This window comes from Lagopus muta, chromosome 18, assembly GCF_023343835.1.
Source record: "Lagopus muta isolate bLagMut1 chromosome 18, bLagMut1 primary, whole genome shotgun sequence".
Classification (NCBI taxonomy): Eukaryota; Metazoa; Chordata; class Aves; order Galliformes; family Phasianidae; genus Lagopus; species Lagopus muta.
Genome location: NC_064450.1, coordinates 799144 through 821698, shown reverse-complemented (window position 1 = coordinate 821698; position 22555 = coordinate 799144). Strand labels below are relative to the sequence as shown.

Genomic DNA, 22555 nt, shown 5'->3' with positions numbered 1-22555 from the left:
ACAACCCCGTGCTGGGACACCAAAGGCTAAGCAGAATGAATGTCTCTTTCTAGATGGCATCAGCACTGCATGAAATGATAATGACATTGCTCTGACCCTTGACTGAAGATGACAGATGGCAAAGCCACTGTGGTGGGATGTCTGAGGGACAGTGTAGATACTTCTCTGAAAAGTTCACAAAAAAGGTGAGGAGCAAATACAAGAAGAATCTTTTCTCTGTACTGTATACTGTGACTCACAGCTCTCTTCCATGCCAACTCTGTATCTCCCAGCCCCCCACAAGCCTTTCTCATGGTGATCCACGAATCTTCTTAGCTTCCCTCTGCATCACTCTCACATTTGCACAGTCCAGCCTTCCCTGCAGCATGCTTCTCAAATTCTACAACTTCACCTGAAAGCATCTCATCCCACCTCTGATATTTCCTTTTCTGCTCTTACTTCTTCACCTCTGGAAAGCATATAAGGTATGTTGTATAGAGGAGGTGATTTTAATGGCACCTTGGAACAAAACCAAATCCTAACACTGCTCCTTTTGCCAACCACAATCTCCCCTGGGAGAAAGAGCAAGAGCAAGTAAAGGACCCAGAGGATGGACTGTCAGTCAGTTATACTGCAGAGCATCCATGCAGATGCAGCACCCAAAGGACAACTTGAGAAGCCAGCATGAACTCCTGAGCAAACATCGCTTCAGGGTCCAAAGACTGCTGGGGACTTGGGGTTTGAAAATTCAAGATGAGGGCAAAACAATCAGAGGCAATGTGCAGCACAGCACGGAGCAGGGGCAGCCCAGGCTGGAGAAGACAGCTTTGTTTAGCTGGAGAGTCTGTTGCATGCCAGCAGTCTCAATTCACCAGCTAAGGAACAGGCATTCAGCAGCAAAAGAAGGAAGAGAAAGCAAAAGGTAATCAAAGTCAACAGCAGCCATTATTCAAATAGCACATGAGCTGTAATGAAGACCCACTATCTAACTCTATGGCAAGACACTGCAGCTGTTCCCACAGACAGACTTTCTAAGGATGTGGGAAATGGCAGGAAAGGAAGACACAAAGCAAGGCAACAGTCTGGTGACACCATTTAATGGGACGGACAGGTCTCACTTGTCTTCAGGTCCTACACATCTTAGCCTGGTTACTCTACTGCATGCAGGTGCTGCTATGGCCAAACAAGCTACATTAAGAAGGGTTTTATTCTACCAGGTAGAGGAAGTCTCATTTTTAACAGTTCCTTGTTGGCCTCAAACTGCAACAAAGCCTTCAGAAGTACATTCTTCAGCCCATTTAGTACAAACCCAGGTTAGGATGCAGCCTTCTAACATCAGAAACAAGGGCTCTGAAAGTTGTGCTCTGGACAGCATCAGCAGCAAAATGCTAAGCTATGCTCTGTGGATTGGATCACTTGAACCTAAAACCAGGCAAATTCCACAAAGCAGACCCGAAACAGAAGAGACATCACCAAGCCTCAGTACACACAAGAAAAGATTCAGGTGCAGTGGGTAGCAACCAGTTGAGAAAGAGGAAAGAGAATAACGAAAAAGGGGAAAGGTAAAGAGGAAAAGAAGAAAAGGAAGAGAAAAGCCATTGGCATGAAACTGAAAACCTGCTTCTTGAGCTAGGAGGAAAAACAGCACTGTTCTGCACACAGGGCTCAGCAGAAAGCCCAGCAGTGGTGCCTGACAGCGCCCCAGTGGGCTGTGTTACCTGCAGGGTGACAGGAACAGAGGGCTGGAAGGGGGTTTTGCACACTTGCTGCTGAGGACAAGAACATTCACCTACCCATCCATAACACTTTTAGCCCCGAAAAAAGCACGTCAGGTCTTCCACTGATCACAACTAGCCTCTGTCTCCTCTAATAAGATTCAGTCTCTCACCATTTCCTTTTAATTCATCACTCACTACTTCCTCTGTATCTTATCAGCAGGGTTTGGAACAGCCTTCCCTTACTCTCAGCCAACTACCCAAACAGATGAGTGAAACACAAAATCTTCCTCAATAAATTCTAAGATAAGTAGTCAGCTTCAGGGACTGTATCTAATTGTGCCAAGAATGGAAATGTATACCACAAAGCCAGCTTGCAAAAATCCTCATGCTCCTCTTCCAAAATCATATGGGAAACAGGAAGGTCAGAGAAACATGCCCCTTGGTTGAACTTAATCCACTTGTGTGTCATCTTAGAGTGCTATCAGACATCCAGGAAATGATGGATAAATTACAGAGGTATAAATAAATGTTTAACTTCTGCTCTCAAGGACATCTGATACTCAACAACCTTTTTCAACTGTGGGACTGCCTTCAGTGAAAATCCGTGAAAGCCAAGACTTAAACACCTGTTTTAAAGCAATGGGTAAGAGAGCAAGCACTGACTACAGTGCAAAATGGTGTGAAAGAGGCACTGTGTTCTGAAGCAGGAACGGCTCCACAGCTTACTGACTTCTCCTGGAAGAACAAAGATCTTTTACAGGCATTTTATATGCTTGACACCCTATGCATTTCCAAACAGTGCCTCAGCCAGCTTCTCCGATTACCCAGCTGATCTTAGAATTGCTCCTGAATTTCTTAAGACAAGTGCAGAAGAAGTGGAAGGCCGCCTGTAGACTGGTCAAAACTATTGCTAGACTACACAGAAGGCAGAAAACCAACAAAATCTGAACATGTTGGCTAGAAGTGGAAACTAAACTAGATAATATTGCAGAGAAAGACTGAATCAGTTAGATTGATTTATACTGCAGAAAGATACTGCAAGATACAGAAAATTCTGGTACATAGCTGAAAATCACTGCCTCTTCTGGAGAGCAGGAAAACTTGGAGGACTGCAGACAAAAATGCCCCCTCTGCAGTTTGCTCACTCCCTAGGTGTATTTCTGATGGAAAAACCACAAGAGGAGCAAAACTTGTCCATGGGGCCCTGAGAAGAAGCCTGAACACCAACTGAAGCACAAACCATTTGACCAGGCTCTTGACAGCACATTTTTCAGCCAGTTTAAAACAAGAGAACCAGAAGAGGAATAAACTGTTAGAAGCTTCTAGCACTGAAACCAAAACGTCCAGCTGCAACTGGAGAGCCGTGGTTCAGGAGGCTGGAGGGGAGTGCAGGGGCCTGAGCTGTGCCTTCCCATTGCTGCTGTGCTTGGGCTCCAGGCTGGCACAAGCACCACTTCACAGGTTGAAGGTTGGCTATGTCAAATATTTGATTATTTATCTTGGGAACATTTCAAGCAAGAAACCCTCCTAGCCTTCAGAATTCTGGTTAATAAACCCACGCTACGTATTATCTGTGCTATTTAAGGCGTAAGCGGAGCATCATGCTCTAACAGTGAGAATAGTTCCTAGCATTCATTCAGACTGGGGGGACGTTTCATTTATATATTTTCATATCAATCTGGGAAAACAAGGATATTTTAACATCTCATTTTGATCACCTATCTTAAAGGGAAACCTCAGGACAGAAATAACCCTCAGCTGCTTGGTGAGCCTACCAAGGAAACCACTTCACCCTAATAAAATGGGACTTTGATCTGTCAAAGACAGTCTGGCTCTTTGGCTGTGTGGTATCCTCATGAAACAAGATGCACAGCCCCCCAGAGCAGCTATGACAACAACATATGGTGATACTAGAGGGCAGGTACCAAAGGGGCTGGGGCAGCATGTGTTGTGAAGCCTCAGCAATAAGATGAGGAATGACAGAGTGCAGCAGATCCCAGGAAGGGACCAGAGCTCCCTGCAGAGAGATTGTTCACAAGTGACTTACAGACTGACACAGAGTGAACAAGAACAGAAGAATAAACAAGAAACCAGAAACAAAGTGAAAGGACGATAGGTGAAACTTGGAAGCTGGACAAGACAGTATCACAGAGAACTGATGCTGGTGCCACAGGCAAATGTGGGCCAGGGCAGGTACTGCCTTCAAGGAAAAGAAGGACTCCAGAAGAGAAACCTGCTCAGGAGGTACAGAGTTAATGTACAAACTGGCTTTGCGGTGGTGAATTTGCACAGAGTTGGCAATGGACAAAAATGAGCTGTTTTCTTTCCCATAAGGGAGAGCCTTGACCCCATATGCAAATAAATTCTCAGGAAAATTAATGGGGATTTTTTGAGTGAGAAGAAGATCGCAGTGCCCACTGACTGAGTGAACAGGCACTTGGAATCTGTAGGAAGACCTGTGAGATAAACGGGATTTAAGGAACAAGAGGATTCTTCTTTCAATCTCGCAAAAATTGAATATTTTTCATAGAGAAAAATGAAAAAATGTTCCATACAAATCCTCTGAGTCCAATTCCTCTTTCTTTTACCACCTCCTTCCTGATGTGCCTGGGAAGAGGCTTTCAATGGGATGACCAGGGGATGCAAAAGCTACACAGCAAATCATGCAACTTGTATTCCTTGTACTCCTGTAGGCAAGAGCACAGCTCCCAGCCTTCTGCAGCCACGTCCTGCTGCTCCGGCCTGCCCTGCAGAGACACGTCACATCTTCCTGTTATTTAACTACTTATTTCTAAGGGCAAAGCAGGACAAAAACTGAAGGAGAGGGAGGAGTAGAACTGGGCACAATAATTTATCATCAAAGCCTCTCCCTCCAACAGCCCAAAGCTTCACACCAGTGACATAAAGGGGTGTACTTTCCTCCTCCACTGCTGATGCTGAAGTACCGGATGAAAGCTTTCAGTCTTGCCCAAGGGCCTGACAGTCACAGGATGCCCTCATTAGAGGTCCCAGGTCATCTGCCAAGATCCAGACATGGGCTGATCAGGCCAAACTGCCTACAAGGAGAAAATGAAGAGAAACTGTGCTTTCACCTGCACATCTCAAGTTGTTTTGGTGTTATTTCAGCATGCACAGGAGTGGAGACTACTGTGGTAAGAAGTGGAGACAGGAGAGACAGACCCTGAGCTTTGCCTGGGAACCTCAGGAGCAGAGCAGAACGCATGCTGCAAGGAAAACACAGGGCACCATGCAGAGAGAAAGCAGAAGGTGAATGTAAACAATGCCTGAAGGAACCAAAGATTGCAAAGTGTCATGAAAGTGGCAAGACAGGGTAGGAAAAGCCAGAAGAAGGAAGTGGAAACAATCTGAGGTTTGACATAGCAGCTGCGTTTCCTCAAGTCTGAGAGGTGTGCAGGATGAGTGCTCAAAGCTGCCAGGCTGCTGGGTGCAGCAGGAGCTGGAAACTCCAACATGGGAAAAGAGCAACTCTTCATCTGTTCATTACTATGTAACTGCAGCACGCCTGTGGAACAAGCAGGATTTGAACCTGTCTGCAGAAGGGACTGACAAGCCGCATGCCGATGCAGCCTGGAGATGGTAACTGCAAATAGGACTTGATCCTGCCAGAAGAAAGTGGGGTGGAAGACAACTGATCGCTCCAGAATCCTGTCATGGGTAGTGGTGGAAGGGGATGAAGGAGATACTCTGCATCCAACTAGCAGATTCTGAAGCTCTGTGTTTCACTCATCACTACAGAACAGACAACAACTTCTGGCTTGCAGCCTCCAAAACCTATTTCCTCCTGCTGAACGCCCTTCCAAAGGATCTGCCTGTTGCCCTGGTGTTGCTGTAATCAGCTCTTAGGGAAGCACTGGACAGGAACAGCAGCACCACCAAATAATCAGATACACTGGTTTTGAAATTCAATGTCCTCAAGGCCAGGCACAACACACAGTGCCACAAGACTGAACTGCAAGCAGATGTGACTTAGATCATAGCTAGAACCTCAGATCACTAGACTGACAGGGTTTCCTCTCAACCATTCATTTTCTATGCTTTTTCTCTTAGGATAGTTTCAATTTGAAGGAGAATATATCAAGTTAAATTCCTGCCTGTTTAGCAAGGAGAAACTACAGTGAGCAACTTGTTTACCGGGAGGCAGGTGAGGACCTGGGGCTTCAGAAGGCAACAGCTTTATAAGCCAGAAGGACACCACAGGCTTGGGGGAAACAGAGAGAACAGGAGATGGATGGCCCCAAACACAGACAGACCGTAAACCAGACCAGAACAAAGCAGGTTACTGCACAACACAGACTGCCCCAAAAGCAGCAGCAATTTGAGAGAAGCTAAGTGCTTTGGAATGAACCAGTAGGTAGTCTGGAATCAGCTCTATCCTGAAACCTCACCTGAAACTGCACCAACCAGCTTCGAAATAGCTCTTTCTGCAGCAGAGATGTCACATACTGTTCCACTCATACATTTTCCTTTGCTCAGTCACATTTTATCATCATTGGCAGTGCAGAACAGCCCTCACTCCTAACGTTTTAGAAACAGATATGGCTGCCCAGAGCCTCCAGCTTCCCTTTTCCCTTCAGTGAGGAAAAGTGCAGTAGGCACAGCTGTGCCCTACAGGGGTGTGCTCAGAGAAAAGAAACTGGCACCAACCCAGCCTGCAATTCTGACATTTCAAAATTCAGAGACTGTAAAATTAGGGGAGTTTATTTGCTTAATGCTGAGCCATCATGCCCAGCACCCGCAGAGGTTGCACATGCCTCTCTTCCCTCAGCAAAGATACCTCAATAAGATGCGCAATGTCATCTCCAACAGTGGGCAAGAGCCCTGTTGGAGCTTTGCACCTTGCAGGTGGGAGCTGTACCTGCACTGCAGCCCCTCTACACTGACAACACTTTGCTACCATCCAGAAAATCCCTTTGCAAACATAGTCTGGGACATGAGAATTTCTGTGCCAGCAAACACGCCTCTTTCTTAGTGACACTAGCCAGCCCAACAAAGCACTCATTGCAGCAGAGCTGTACCCACTGCAGAACTCTGTCACAAACCCACTTGGCCACAGGCAGAGCTTTTTTCAGACCCACAGCCACCATGACTGCAAAACCTGTTGCCTAGGAACACGTACTGTGGGCATGGGAGGCTCAAGGCGCGCAGGCATCATCTCACCACATCAGCAGTTTTCAACCTATCATCTGCAAACTCCACCTAACAGTTCCACCAAAAGCAACTAAAAGAACCAGGTCTTTAGCTACGAGCAGCCTCCAGCTCCACTGATGACTTCGAGGGATTAAAAAAAAACACAATTAAACATCCATATCACTGCAATCTCTCCCAAAAATCTGCGAGGCCCAGCCAATGATCCCACCCCTATGAGGATGTCAACATTCACAGGAGAAAGTAAAGGGCTGCTGGTTACTCCAGTGGCCTGATACATTTCAGATGAGTATGAATTATATTTGCAGCAGCTAGAGCTGGGGCTGCAGTGTGCCTACATGCCACATCAGGCCAGCAACAGCAAACATTTCCAGATCAGTTCAGAGAAAAGACCAAGAAGACAGAGAGAGCCAAAAAAGAGAGTGACACCAACTTCTACACAGTTCAAAGCTCTCTTCTACTCTTTCACATGAGCCATGGGAGCACTTACAGTTAATATCATCAGCAAACTTAAAAGACTGATGTCATTAGCTACTAGCTAGCAGCAAGCAAAGTAAAGGATATGGAAGAAAGAGAATGGCTGCTGTCCACCAAGCCCAGCTCACTGGACGAGCAGCTCCTCAGAAATGCCTGGTGAGAAGCACTGCTACAGCAAAACAAGAACTACTCCGCATCGCCCAGCTGGGAAATGAGGCTGCATATTGTTCATGCTCTAAGGTGAGATTTTGGGAAGCACAAGGTAGAAAATGGGCAGTCCTGCAATCCACAACACCTTCCATCTCCTCAGCAGATCCAGCAAGGTAAGCAGAAAGCAAATACGCACCATCACGTATCGGCAAGAGCAAACTACTCCCTGGCAGATCCCATTCCAGCTCCTCGTGGGGAGGTGGTTCATTGCTACACCACGGGCACATGCTTACATAAAAAGCAAATCTCACATTGCTGCCTTATTTCACAAAAGACACGAAGAAGCTGCCAGACATCAGCTTGTGCCTACAACCAACCTCGGCTGTATCTGAACCAGTGACCCAGAGGTGAAAGGCCAGTGCCCCATTACCAGTCTCCAGAAACATGTGATCCTCTCAAAACAGTAAGTTCCTGATAGGCATTTTCAAAAGGGCACAAGCAATTACAAGAGTGTCACAAATCACTTGACAACATGCCTGTTATACAACGCATTTTCAGCAAAAAGCAGCCTTTATATTGGAAAGAAAAGAAAAGAGCAGTAGATGGGTTGTCGATGGAAGAACATTAATTCTCCATCACATTTCACCCCTAATGGACTGAAGTACAAACGTAAGGATGGGCATCACCTACTTTAACTGCCATAATTTGCCCACTTGGTTTGTGGACCATTTTGTTGACAGAACCATAAGCGCCTCGTCCAATTTCTCCAAGGTCTTTCAAGTCCTCTGCTGTAAAATCCCAATGCTGTTCAGGGGAAATCTTCAATTTTCCTGATGATTCAATGCTGTGTGTTCTCAGTCTCTCTCTGTCAAAAATATTGGGAAGCAATTTTTCCACATTTTAAATAGTCTGTAAATGTCTCTTTTCATCACTTGATCAAACATTAGAAGAGGGGTTCACAAAGTCTACAGCAATAATCTGACTCCAGGAAGGATTCTGGTTGGGGTGGAGGGTACAGGGGTGAGGGAAGATGTGACATCAAAAATGACATACATTTGCTCACAGCTTCAATTAATGATAAGTTTCTCCAGCTGTGGCATAAAATTCAGCATGTCTCATATATTAGAGTCATTCTAATCACTCATTTACACAGTTCTTTCTGCTTCGCATAAAATACATCAGGCTTAAAGCAGGATCTGGTAACATGCAGAATCAAGAGTCTGAAGAGAACTCCCCATCCCCAGCTCCCCAAGCTTCTGCTGCTGTATACCATTATGCTCCAGTCTCACTTTTAATTGGGCTTCTATTCAACATGAGCAAGATCTTTCATTCGTACAAGGGGACTTCAGAGCGTTTGCTCTTAATGGAAAACTGCAATTAATTTTTAAAGCATTTTAGGCAATCGTTTAATTTATTAATAAAAACAAAAACAAACAAACAAAAAAAAAACAAATGAAGAGCCAATAACTTGTATCTATAAAAAGCAATGCAAGCTGTTTGTGACACACAGAAAAAAAAGTGCCTTCAAGCACTTCTTCAAGCAGAATGCTGCCCCAGGTGTATAGGATGTGGGAGTTCAACAGTTGTTCTGAGATGCCTAAAATTACTCATTCAAATGTGGCAAAATTCCTACTGAATTAGTAGGAAATGCACAAGTATTTTCAACACTGTTCACCTTAAAATGCCATGCAAAATTTCAGGTTTTTATTAATTAACAAAATGAATCACATATCTTTGGTCACAACGTGCGTCAAAAATCTGAGCTTCCTACTTTAATGCAGCATTAAGAGCATTAAGGATAGTTCTCACTGCAGGGCACACTGACCCCACACAGATATTTGAGCCAACAGGTGTTTTTGGCCACCCGTGTAAATAAGGGAGGTTCTGTCAAACCCATCCCTTGCACTCTGATCACTTCTCTTGGGCATTTGATGAAGCAGCCACACGCTCGCCCAGGCTGCGGCCGAACATGAAGCAGCTGACCAAATGCATAAAGCTTATCAAGTTTATCAGCCTGGGGAATAAGGTCGTTACCGCCGACTCCAGGCGTGATGAACACCACGGAGCACGTGTCACCAGCAGCTGTAAGCAGCGCCCAGCAGGAAGTGCTGGTGGCCCCATCCTGCCCTGGGTTTTATTTGGAACCCGGCTTTTGTGAGAGCAGTGAGGTCAGGCCCAAAGGTCGACCTGCCGGTGCAACCAAGGTTCAAACGGTTCATCTGCTGCACTCCAGCTTCCCTGCGACACAAGCTTAGCACTTTCCGGGCTTTGGAGCAGCTGCATTTCCTGAACCTTTGACCTGTTCAATGAACGTGGCCACCAAACAGCCCCTCTTTCCATTCTAAGTGTCTCTCCTACTCATTCCTCTTCTCGGTGGCCCTGCTAGGCAGGGGGGTTGGAACTACATGATCCTTGGGGTCCCTTCCAACCCGGGTGATTCTGTGATTCTGTGATTTTCAATCTGCCGTTCCCTATGGAGTCCTTCAGCATTGCTGTCCTTCAGAATAACCCTGCAGCACACACTGAGGTGGGCAGCCCAGAGGGGACGAGCACAGCAGCACCCCTCCCTTAGCACTGCTATGCGTTTGATCCCTCAGAATAAAACACTGCACTGAGTGGCATTCTCTCTGAAATTTACTTACTGAAGAGCAAGGAATGAAAGTGAGGCAGTAAAGGAACAAGAAAAGAAAAGAAGAAAATATAGAAGAATAAAAAAAGGGAAGAAACATGACCTCCAGCCCTGCTCGCTGTCTCGCAGACAGCCTACACTGCATCAGCCAGCTGCCCCCTGACTTCTGCACTGCTCCTTGCTGTCAGCAGCATAGGAATGACTCTGGCTGCAGTGTAAGGATGCAGCAATTCCTGCTCACAGAGCTAAACGCTGCTGGGGCAGGATGGGGAACGAGGGGCTTCCAGGTGTGTGGAATGCGAGATGCGATTTCCCGAGCAAGTCCTCTCCATCTCATTTTGAAACAACACTGCCTATTTAAGTTCTCAGAAAGTTAAAGAAAAAAAATATATTGACGTGGTGCATCCTGGAAAAGCAGTTAAACCTCTCTCCAATCTGACCTCTCCCTGTTTTTCCACCTTGGAAACTTTGCCTTTCTTACCCAACGTCAGAAGAAAACTCAAATCTGGAGCCCGTATCTTCCCGTCACACAGGAGGCCCATCTCTCCCCAGCTGCAATGTGACAGCAGAGCTGTGCTGCTGTTGTGCAGCTGCGGGATGTCTGTCCCCAGCAGCAGGGAGGAAGGTGGGCACAAGGAAATACCCCTCGGGTCTATACTGAGTGTCCCTGCAGCTGTGTTCTGGCGAAGCTGCACAGCTTTGGGGAGCCTCAGCATTTAAAATGAGACATACTGGCACTGTCCACGCACCAAATCTCGTATGTATTGCTTGGCTTTATTTCCATTATGTCTTTATGAGGCCATCTGCCTTGCGGTGCAATCAGACTTTTTGCCTTTTTAAATTTCTCTTCTGAAAAATACCCAGGGAAATGATCAAATAACCAAACAACAAGCTTGACAGAGTGACAGACATTATAATATAGATTTTGCTCATTTAGATAATTTGTCAAATGTAAACAATGCAGTTTTCCTTTAAGCAGCACAGCCTGACTTAAGAGTCAATAACTTATATGCAATGATTACCTTTAGCATCAAAAGATTATGGCTGTTTATAACAGAAAACTTTTGCTGTAAATAAAAAAAAATAATAACTCAGTACTTCCACATAAACAGCTCAAAAATACAAATCTGGAAGTTGGACACTGCACTGACGTAAAACAGGAATTTTCTGGTGTAAAAGTGATTGAAGCAACAAGAATAAAAAAGTCACCAATGCAGTACATATTACTGGATCTGCACTGCTGCAAGATACAGGCATACATAAACCCATAGGACTGACATGCTCCAAAAGTAATAAGAAAAAACCTGCCTAAATCCTGAGCTTGGAAACAGAGGAAACCAGACAGAGCAGTGCCTAGCAAAGGTGAGAAGTAATTAACAGGCAGTTCCTGCCTCTGCTTTCAGGCACTGTACTCAGTGCTCATTACTTTGCACAGCTGTGAACAGACACAGGACTCCTCCCATTGCTTAATTTCTTCACACTGTGCAATCTGAACCTTGCTGAGGCTGGGAGTGTTGGGCAGAGCTATGCAGACGTTCTTTAAACGATCAGGATGCTGGACTCAGGGTGCTTCCTTTTATTGTTCAAACCACACATGGAAAAGCTAGAGAAGATGGCTAGATTCATGTAATCTCCACAGAGCCAAAAGTCGGATTTGTGCCTGCACCTAAAAGACTAGAGCTCCTAGTGGCTTTTCCAGAGCTTGAGCTTCAAACTTTGCCTTACCTCTGGAAGTCTGAAAAGTAAGATATAAAGCAATCCTAGGCTCACAAGGTTGAGATTCCTGCACTTGATTGGCACCAATGTACGGGTCTCACTGCAGATGGTTACTATGCTTGTCACAGCAGTTATTCCAGGGATTAGGAACACCAAGCAAGACAACAACTCCTGCTAACAGTTGCCCTTTGTCAGAAATAAATCCGTTTGTGGGCCCAGCTTGGCAGCAGGCACGCAGACTGCTGGCGCCAGGCACCACAGCTGGGCCAAGGGCAGCATCACATGCTGGGGACGTGGCTCTGCACGCCATGGGCCAGATCCACGCAGGAAAGGTAGGGCCTGTGAGAGCCCCACACACCTCCCAGCAGAAGCACAGAGGTGCTGGGATGCTCTCACACAGGCTGTTAGTTCCCCAAGCCCTGCTATTTATTAGTATGTCACAGCAGGGATGCCAGTTTTTTTGTTTGTTTGTTTTTTTAAAGCATGAAAAAGAAGGATTGTGGGGAGAAGCAGAGAAAGATTGGGTGATTTATTCGTTTTTAGTCAAATTTAAAAGTTATCAGATATGAAGCAAGGCCAGAAAGATGCTACAGGTAGCCATATCTCCTCTGTAAGCTCTTCGCTTCACCTACCTAAAAGTTCTGTGGGATTCAGAGCAAACAAGCCAAAAAGTTGAGGGATTCAACATCACAGCTGAGATGAACGAAACAGATCTGCAGAGTCAGAGATCCTGACAAACCAGCTGTGCTTCAGAAGTCTGCCTAAGGAAGTACCTTTTTAAAACATACACTAACTCATATTTCATGTTGGATATTAGAAAGAATTTCTTCTCAAAAAGAGCATTAATGCTTTAGAACTGGCTGCTCAGGGAAGCAGTGGTGTCACTGTCCCCAGAGTTGCTTAAGGGTAGGTGTGGTACTTAGGGATGTGGTTTAGTGTGCAATAGTGGTGGCAGGTGGACCGTTGGACTAAATGATCTTTAGAGGTCTTTTCCAACCTTAAAGATTCTTTTGTGGCCATCAAGGTCAACTAGCTAAAAGCTTCTGTGCAGAGTGCAGAATTTCAATCATGCTACACACTGTTTTCAGTAAAAACGAGGCTTATGGCTTCAGATAAAACATCTCTGCTAAATCTTTCAAACAGCGCAGAGCTTGTGCACCTTCTGTCTAAGTATCTGTGCCATTCATAAAGCAGCTTTCAGACCCTACAGGCTAGAATTAATAAAACAGCAACCCTATTTCAAAGTTCATTGGAGAAAGTCTCTAAATGAAATGTTTTAGTTTTTTTTCAGGAAGACTGCAAATGCTGGAGCTCTAATTAATCTTCTGGACTCCCACAAGAAGAGATCTATCTTTGCAAGAAGCAAACTCATAGGCAATGGAGGTCCTTTCAAGAGGGGCAGAACAAACTGGTTCTGGTCTGACCCACGTACGCTGTCCTGAAGCTTAGTCCATGCAATAACAGATTCTTAGATGTGAAGAAGAAAGAGAGAAAATGTATCAAAGGAGGGAAATGATTTAGTTTTGCATCTCTGACCTACCCAGTTTAAAGCCAAAAGCACACTTGCTCACTTTCATGAAGTAGAAGAATTCGCACTTAGTGTTGCTCTGTCTTTCTCTGCTCCTGCAAAACTTCAAGACAAAAGATACAAATAAAGTTGGAAGATTCCTCAGCCTCTTTCACAGCCACTGAGACTCAGCCCAACACACATTCACATCTGCTACAGCAGGGTTTGGCTGAGCCTTGTAGAATGTTAATATTTTGTATTAAGCTCCCTCAGTAAACTACTGAGACACAGCAGATTTTGATTCACCCTGCCCTTAACAGAGAGGAAATCTCTCAATTCATCGTGGTGAAACCTGCAGGGAATTTGAGCGAGCACATTAATCTCAACTCCACTCTGACTGGGATATCAGACTGCCACACATCTGCTAACAGCTCCACAGCCGGGTTCTTAAAGCCTACACTGGATTTGAGCATTTCAGAATACTAGAAAACCTGAGCTAAAAAGAACAACCCTTCACAGAATGCCGACTCTTATTCTGAAAATTGACATCTCCTGAGCCTGTCAGCTGCCCGTGAGAGAACAGGAAACACAGACACGAGCACATCAGTGAGAATCACAGGAATCCAAACACATTTCTTAAATGGTTTGTAAAACAATACTGAGATGCAATATCATTAACATTACATGAAAATCAGCCATGGAATGACACTATTTCTGAGACAATTTCCATTACTTTAATAGATGCCATTTTTGCAGGTATGGAAATATTTGACAATGGCTAACAGATAGTTAAGCTTACTGTAGCCTGCTGGAAAGTTTCTGGATGAGGTCCGCTTCTCTCCTTTTGAAACTGAACGAGACAATGTGATTACTACCCAGTGTTGCTTGTGTATCACTTCAGCCAGGAAAAGTTGTGAAAATGACAGGAAAACATGGTGCTGTTATCACAAGACACAATAACGTATAACAGTACTCAACTAGTCAGACTACCTACAGAGTGGTTAGCACATACAATTAGTTAACTATTGGCTTTTCTTCCAGATTTCTCCTACACAATCTTCTCTCACTGGGAGCAATGAGTTAGTGGAGGTATCTGGATGACTCAACCTGTATTTTAACACATTAAATTGTAAGCAGTCTGTTTTCTTAAAGCAATGTTGACTTCCAGTTGTTATATCAATATGATTAAAAATATAAATAATTTCATTTGATTTACTACATGCTAGTGACACACTATGGCCTCAAGGCACATGAACCATCACTGCACTGCTTTTCTTGTCATCTCTAAAGCAGAACTCACTAAATAATGATAATTACAGTAATCTACTTTCCATCCTGGATCCACCAATCTAGGACTGGTGGTCACTCCCAAGTGGGCTCATCATTCATCTTATCTCTGAATGAACAAGTTTGCATAACTTGAACAGCCGCATCCCTTCTTTTTAAAAGGTGCATAACTGACAGATCAACCCAAGGTTAATTACCACTCTTTGGTAGAATATTTGTCTAAGAACAAAAATCAGCTTATGGGACTTTGAGCCTCTTGACTTTCCAGCTTCTGGCATCTCACTGTCTGATATAAGGGCCTGGTATCTAGAATGGTTCAAGTAGCTCACACAAGACAGGCTCCTGCTAAACACTCTGTGGAGGACACAGAGAACAAGCATTCAAGTTCTTGCACAAATGAGTGTGCAGCTATCTACAAATGGTCAGCAAATCATACTTCAGTTCTATCCAGCCCCTTGTTGGTAACAGCTGAGAGCACCAGACAATGAGCACTGTCATTTCAGCCACATGGAACCTTTTAGTTTCAATTACAATTTTTCAAACAATTTTTCCAATTTAAGCTTCCAAGTGTTATAAAGTCTCATCCTCAGTCTAGGAAAGCTAAAAGCCCTACTACTCCTTCTTCAAAAATTCTTTTCTATTGGGGATAGAAAGATTTGGGTGGAAAACCATGCCTTAACCTGAAACTCATTGCAACTCTGAAACAGTGTGCCTACCAGAACTTCTTTTTCTTTTTTCCTGTGGCAGACAAGGACAGATGGGAGACAAAGGCTTACCTAACTGCAAGTCAAAGACTGCTTTTTCAGAGAGATGCATCTGATAAGTTCTGTGATCAAAAGAGAGCTCACAACAAGACAAAATAGAGCGAATGTATCTGCATTTTCAACTAAGACATAGGACTCCTACATGTCAGTGTAGGCAGTAGTAGTCAGTGTAGTCAGTCTGTCAAAGGTCCCCACTCTCCGCAGACTAACAGTAATGTGAGATTTCAAAATCTGGCCTCCTCCAAATCGGCTGTGGGACAAGGAATTATCCATTGATTCCCAGGAGCCACAAGGCTATTTTCTGTAAGCTCTCTACGGATGTTCTCATTGACTTTGGCCAATGGTCCCACAGAATCTGTCTTTCACTAGTATGAAAGAACCACCTAGAACATCAGAGAGACCAAATAAACACAAGTGGATTCTAGAGAAGTATCCCAGCTCCTCAGAGAAGACAACCCACTTCACACAAGATGTTTGAGACAATCTGTTATGAGCACTTGTGTTTGCAAAGACATCAGCTATACTGGGCAGTAAGGGACAACCGCCATCCAGACTCTCTTTACAAAGAAGAGAACTAAGCTCAAAGACAGTTGAGGGCCACCACAATCGATGTCAGAAAGGCTTCCCGACGTTTCCCCACATGGAGAAGCTGTCCCAACCAGAGGCAAGAACATCCATCCAGGTAGTACTTTTCAGAAGTCAGCTCCTCAAACAAATGGCAAAACCAGTCGAGGCCTACAGGCCGATCCCCTCTTCCATCACATCCATGATTCACAGTCAAGCTCTCTATACGAGTTCTACAAGTAGCTGCTCTCCTTGGGTGCACTCTGTTCGTTCCATCTGGATGTCCTTTGCGGTAATGTGCCGAAAGCCACTAATTTAATGCAAAAGATGAAAATATTAGCTGGTGATGATGAATTGTGAAGTTGAAGCAGTCTCCAAATCCGCAGACTCTACTCCCCTCATTCTCCATTTCTTAATGTTTCCATAAGACAGAAAGGATGACCAATTCCTTCGGTTTGAACCCACACAGCAGAAAACTCAGTTCACCTCCCAGTAGCCAGTAAAAATGCAAGATACTTTACAACAAAGTAGAGATGGATGTCCAAAGAGATCAGGTACATTGGTCTTGCTCTGAAGAAATGCAACATAATCCTGAGTACATGGAATGACATCAGTTTATTTCTACAGTTTGCAACAGCAACTGCTCAGTGGAGTTTCTTGCAAGGATATGCTTTGCAAGGTCCACATCTGGAAATGCAGGGGTCATGTCAAACTTTAAAACACAAATACAAATACCAACATTTTCTAGATAAAATCCCTTCTGCCGTTTGTTGCTGCCACACGCACCAGAAAAAAAGAGCCTGCAACAGACCATCTTGCATTAAGCAGAGTCCAGCAGAGACAGGCGCTTAGGCTACATACATCATCAGTATGATACAGCGGAGACCACTTGTACAATTGCATTAAACTTGTATCAACATGAGCGATGTCCTACTTCGCTACCTGGTAGTAATTATTGGAACAATGTATTTACCCCCCAAAAAATAATAATAATAAAAAAAAAAAGTAGACACTGAACTGGCACGGAGCAGTGCATATAAACATATATTCAGACATTTTACATAATAATCTGCACAGGTAGAGTGCGTTGGCTCCAGAAAGGTAACAAGGCAGTGATGTCCAACACTGCAAAACTGAGCACGCAGCAGTGTGCCTCAGAAGCAGAAACTCAGAATTGAGCTGGACACCTATGTGCTTCTGCACTGAAGCAGAAGACACAGTCCTGCAGAATTGGGATATGGACAAATCTGTGGGCTGAACTTGTGAGCCAATCCCCAGGAAACAGTGCAAAGTAGGGTGCTTTGGAGGTTTCCTCTCACCTGAGCTTGGATCAAATCCTCAATACACATGGTGCTAAGACACATCATTTGGAATGATTGCATCAGAGCGTAAACTGTGCATATGAGCCCAGAGTGCTCCGCCACATTTTCTTCTCCAAACACCAGAGAATCTTTCAGACTAAGCTCATAGTTACTGTATATGCCCAAGGAGGGCAGCTGGGGATCTACGCTCTCTTATGCCTCAGGACTTTGTCCGTGTTCCAGGAGACTGATCTGTAATACACAGGATGGAACAACACTTGTCCATGTTGAACCATAGCTAAGAAATCTGATTCTAGAAGAAAAAGTTAAAAGATAAATATCATGAGGATACTACAGTCTCTGATCTGTTAGGTAAGTAAGAGTAACAGCATCTCCTGATCCCTGGCTAAATTTTAACTGAAACTGGCAACGTGTTTTCAGCACATGCCTTACAAACATGGGAATTCAAATACGCTTAACTTCCCCTCAGACCTCAGGCAGTGCAACTCAACAGGTCCTAGAGACACCTTGGGGCATGGAGCACAACACAAAGGTGCCATGGGAAATTCTGAACCAAAAAGCTCCCATTTTCTGTTTAGCCCTACAGAACAGATTTGGATACATGGGTGTGCTGAATGCTTTTAAAATCCCCACACACTAAGCTTTGACAAACGGTTTGCATTTAAACGTGCACTGCTGCCATTGCTAGGGGATGCAGCACCTACAAATAGAGAGGGAAGGAAAAAGAAAAAATTATTTCTACTATCACAATAATATGAAGGGCACAGAAGAGCTGATACCATTTCTAAAACTACTTGTCCCACTTTCACTTTTCTTAAATAACCACCCCAGTTGTTACATCCTTGTGTGAAGTACCCAGCTGCAGCAGGACCAGATGCGCTCCTCCTGATGTGTGAAGGGAGTTTAACTCTGCAGTCTCTGGGGTCTACTAAACACTGATGCCACAGCTGCTGACCCAGCCAGACCCAGCACATTCTTTGAATGACTGGGATACAATCAGCATAAATAAATTCAACCAAAATTCTTAAACCACACCGAACACTCAGTACTTTTGAACTGCTTTTGAATAAAAGAGCATTGTCCCTCTTGCCAAACACAGCAAGGGTACTGCCCTTCCAAATCCATAACGCTATGGAGAAAATTTCTAACCCTCCAATGGTTAGGACAACAAACATTTCTCAAACCATTTTCCTCGTCAGACCACACAAATTCATTACCAGAGAATCCACCTTATTCTCAGCTTTATAAGCCAAACTGACAAAACAAGAAACATGGCCACAGCCTGGCTCTTCTCTGGGCTCTGCAGAGTAACATGCACCTTCAGAGCTGGAGGTTGGTCCTGAGCACACTGCTTTGCCCACAAGTGCACACAGAGTTGAGGCTGATGACTCCTAAAGAATCTCAGGAAAGGATCAGGTCACTCGGGGAGCCATGTTACTAGACAAGGGGTAGGCAGCACATCTCACTAGAAGGCATTCACTGGAAAGAAACCCACTGGATCCAAGGGAGACCATCACCCAGCTGTGCTCTTCTGTATAGCCTCTTCATGGACCAACACAGAGCCAGACTGATGCAGGGTTGATGGTGAACATAAAGTTCTTGAGTATGAGCACTTTTCCCCCACTATTCTATGTGACAACTTTCCAACTTCTATCAGACCAAAATGTTTCAACTTCTTCCCACACAGCAAATTTAAGAAATAATATTAAATTCGACAAAAAAAAAAAAAAAATGGGGGGGGGAAATTAACTACTAGTCTTCAGAGAACCTCCTTACAAACCAAACTAGTGTCCTTGGTACAGGAAAACTGTAAAAAAAAACATTCACAGGAAGCAGACAATGGCAGCTCTACTTCTGTCCACTTCCCACCATCCCTCATCCGTGCTGCCAGTTAAAATACACTTATGGAGACAGCAAGTGTGTCAGGTATCAGGCCTTGAAAATGCTGCAAATTCAGAGAAATTTCCTAAGTTTGCCTTAGATACCGTGTCTCAGCTGCCAAGACCTGCAAGTGACCAGAGAAAGCCACATCCACATCCCCACCAGCAGCCCACACAGGTGCCTGTGGTGTAGAATCTCCAGCACTCCCCACCTCCTGCTCCCCTGTGCTGCCAGCCACCAGCTCTTCTACACCCATCACCCAGAGTGTTGGGCACCTGCTGGCAGCCCCTGCCAAGTCTGGGGACTTTGGAAAGTAACTGCACTGCCACTCTCACAGCCTCCTGACCTCTCCATATCTTATCCACACCAAAGAAAAGGTGGATGACTACATGAACACCAGAAACAACATCACTTTTACTCTGCACAGAACACAGAGAACACCCAAGCTACAAGGTGAAAACCCTGAATTGGAAGCTTTGGCTACAGCCACACACACACAGAATCCAGGACCACAGCTTGTAATTAGACCAGCAACAAGACAAGCAATACGAAGTTACGCCCTGAATCACCATACGATATCAGGAGATCTATGTTGAGCTCACTACTCTGTCACACACTTCTGATGCAGCCTTTACCTCTCCCAAATCACATTATGCCCCAGCTTCCCATCTGCAAAAAAAATTTTTGTGCAACCATTTAGGTTTGCAAAGCCAAATTGATGAACACATGCAAAGCACTCAGAAGCTACGGTAACAGGAGTCAGATAAGGCTGTATTTGATTTAGCTACCTAAATGCCAGTGATTAGTTTCTGTAAGTTCTAAGCAGCCCACATCACAACAGCATAGCAGGAAGCACCTTTGAAAATCAACATGAATTAGCTTAATGGAGATGTACAAGGCCCAATTTCAGAAGCAGGGTGAGGCCTGAGATACCAAAACTCTTGCAGAAAGAAGAAAATAGTCCTACCAGGACACCAGTGCCTACAGGATACGGAAAATACTAGAGAGATTTATTTTAAGAAACAGCAGACATTGATAAGCTCCTCTGCAGAGCAGAATTAGCACATCAAATTTCAAGGCCAGGCTGGATGTGGCTCTGGGCAGCCCAGTCTGCTGGTTGGCGACCTGCACATAGCAGGGGGTTGAAACTGGATGAGCACTGAATTCCTTTTCAACCCATGCTGTTCCACGATTCTATGACGATTCTACGATCAGAGTAATACAAAAACATAAAATGTGAGAAAAAGAGAGATCTTAAGGTAGCGTGTATGTTCAGACAGAACTTCACACTAACACTGGTTGCACCTTCTCCGAAGAGGTGATCTTCCTAAGGTTTGTGACGATGAACACAGATGTTTTACAGATCTTATCACCTCTTTGTCACAAGGCCAGAGATATCAAATTTGTAAACTTCTGGAAGAAGCAGGACTGTTAAACATAGGAAAGTTAATCAATTTGTAAAAAAAAAAAAAAAACCTCACAGGGGAAACAGAAGATATACAAGAGCCACTGCTGTAGCACTGAAATCACAGGGCAGTCTGCAATGTAAGTGAAAACTTGTTTGCTGCAGACTCACTCAAACATTTATAAGTATTCGCGGGATCTCTGAAGTGCTTACTTGAAAATACATGCAAGCTTCCCACTCAATACATATCTGGACAGTGCAACTTCCAGGAAGTGTTGCAAAACTGTCACTAAAGGAAAAATAATAATAATAAAAAAACAAAAAAAAACAAAAAAAAAAAACCACAACCCACTAACTTATATTCTTAATTGGTATCTTTTACAATGAAACCTTTGCTGAGGCTTCCAGGCATCCCACCCTGCAATGAGAAAGTGCAGAAAGGCATCGGAAATGAGTAGTAATAAAGATGTGAAAAAACTGTGAGGTAAATGGGGAACAGGCACAACTATTTACAAGAAATTTCACACAAGTAATTGGGAACATGCCAACACAGGATATTCCACTTTGCTTTTTAATATTTTCTGGACAAGTAGCAGGAGTTCTCAGAGCTCTCCTAAGGAACTCAGCCATTTGCATTCTGTGTACCTACAGAGCCTGAAACCACACATCAGAATGGTTTGGAAAAACGTAAGAGAAGACTGAAAGAGAAGAAGAGACACTTGAGACAGACTTTAAGACTGCCAAAAAAATCCTTTCCACGAGTAAATACAGTCCCTAAACTATACAGAAATAAAGGAAGCAGCAGAGTCTGAACTGCAACTGGACCTCATTTTGCTTTTGAAGCACCCAGCTTCAAAGTTCTAAACCAAACATCTGCCTACACACTCCTTGGGCATCTATTTGGAAAACGTGTGACTCTCCAGAACACAAGGAGAAGGTTCACAGGGCTGCTCTGGAAGTTTAATCCACGACATATCCATGAAGACACCCATGTGCCACAGTAAGGCCATGGAGTCCAACAGACCACAGACCTACAGTTCACAAACTGAGTTTTTGTGAGCATTAAGAAAAGAGTATTTCATCTTGACATCTTTCCAGATAAGGCTACAATGCTCTGTGTTGAAGTTCTAAAGAAAGGAGCTCAGAAACTCAGCAAGCTTCCCAGATAGCGGTCAGGATGCTCAACAACATGCTGCAAACCAGATGCCAACAAACTTTGTTGGTGTACGCTCATTTGCTAACATGTAACCTGCAGTCTGAAATCCAGATCAAGTGCACCAAATGAATGCAATGCTTTCCAGAAAGCTGATAAATCAACAACAGCCAAATGAACAATGGGGTTCAGCAGACACCAGAGAGAGCCAGCCCAGCAGATGCAATGCCAGCAGACACAGCTCTGGGTGCACCACACTGACCTTGCCTCAGTGTGACTTGAGTCTCCTTTCAGCAAGGGCCACCAGTCACAGATAGCTCTGTAGACCTTACATCTTGCTAATTATTTCAGCTCATTTTGCTTGTGACCTAAAACCTACTTAGACACAGAACAGATGAGGTAAAAGGTGAGATGCTTTTCAGACTCCATACACTTTCCTGACTTGGGGCCTCAGCTGTCAGTACATCCCTCCAAGTATGAATTTTACTTTCCAAGGACAGTTTAACTGGAGAATCAAATTGAACGGCCATCACTGTGCTTCAAGTAACATTCAAAATACTACTACCTTTTATTTTTACATCAGTAATTCTAAAAGGCTTTATTTTTCAAATTAATCTACATAATTTGGGCTCCACTCCTTCTTTACTCTGGGTAGGTCATACACAATACTATGCATACAATATGCCAGACATCCTGCAGACAGGCTGGGTAGAACAAGATCTCCTGTACTCACAAAGTAGATTTGTGCTAACAGCCACAGCTGGACTACACAGGATGCACATTCTCTATGGCTTTACGCTCCATTAGTCACATGTGCTCACTGACCTTGAGTTCATC

At 44.2% G+C, this 22555-nt stretch overlaps 1 protein-coding gene across 6 annotated transcripts in view; it reads right to left on the bottom strand.

The window, feature by feature from the left end:
- The window catches only part of MAP2K4 (mitogen-activated protein kinase kinase 4), an 84884-nt gene that overhangs the window by 30232 nt on the left and 32097 nt on the right, over positions 1–22555 (bottom strand). For 4 of the 6 annotated variants that reach the window (XM_048965352.1, XM_048965354.1, XM_048965353.1 and 1 more), the window contains 2 exons: positions 14142–14237; positions 8181–8355 (listed from right to left, as the gene is read on the bottom strand). In XM_048965352.1, coding sequence (XP_048821309.1) covers positions 8181–8355; positions 14142–14237 — 271 coding nt within the window. The remainder of the gene's footprint in view (positions 1–8180; positions 8356–14141; positions 14238–22555) is intronic. The other 2 variants (XM_048965356.1, XM_048965357.1) reach the window with 1 other exon arrangement.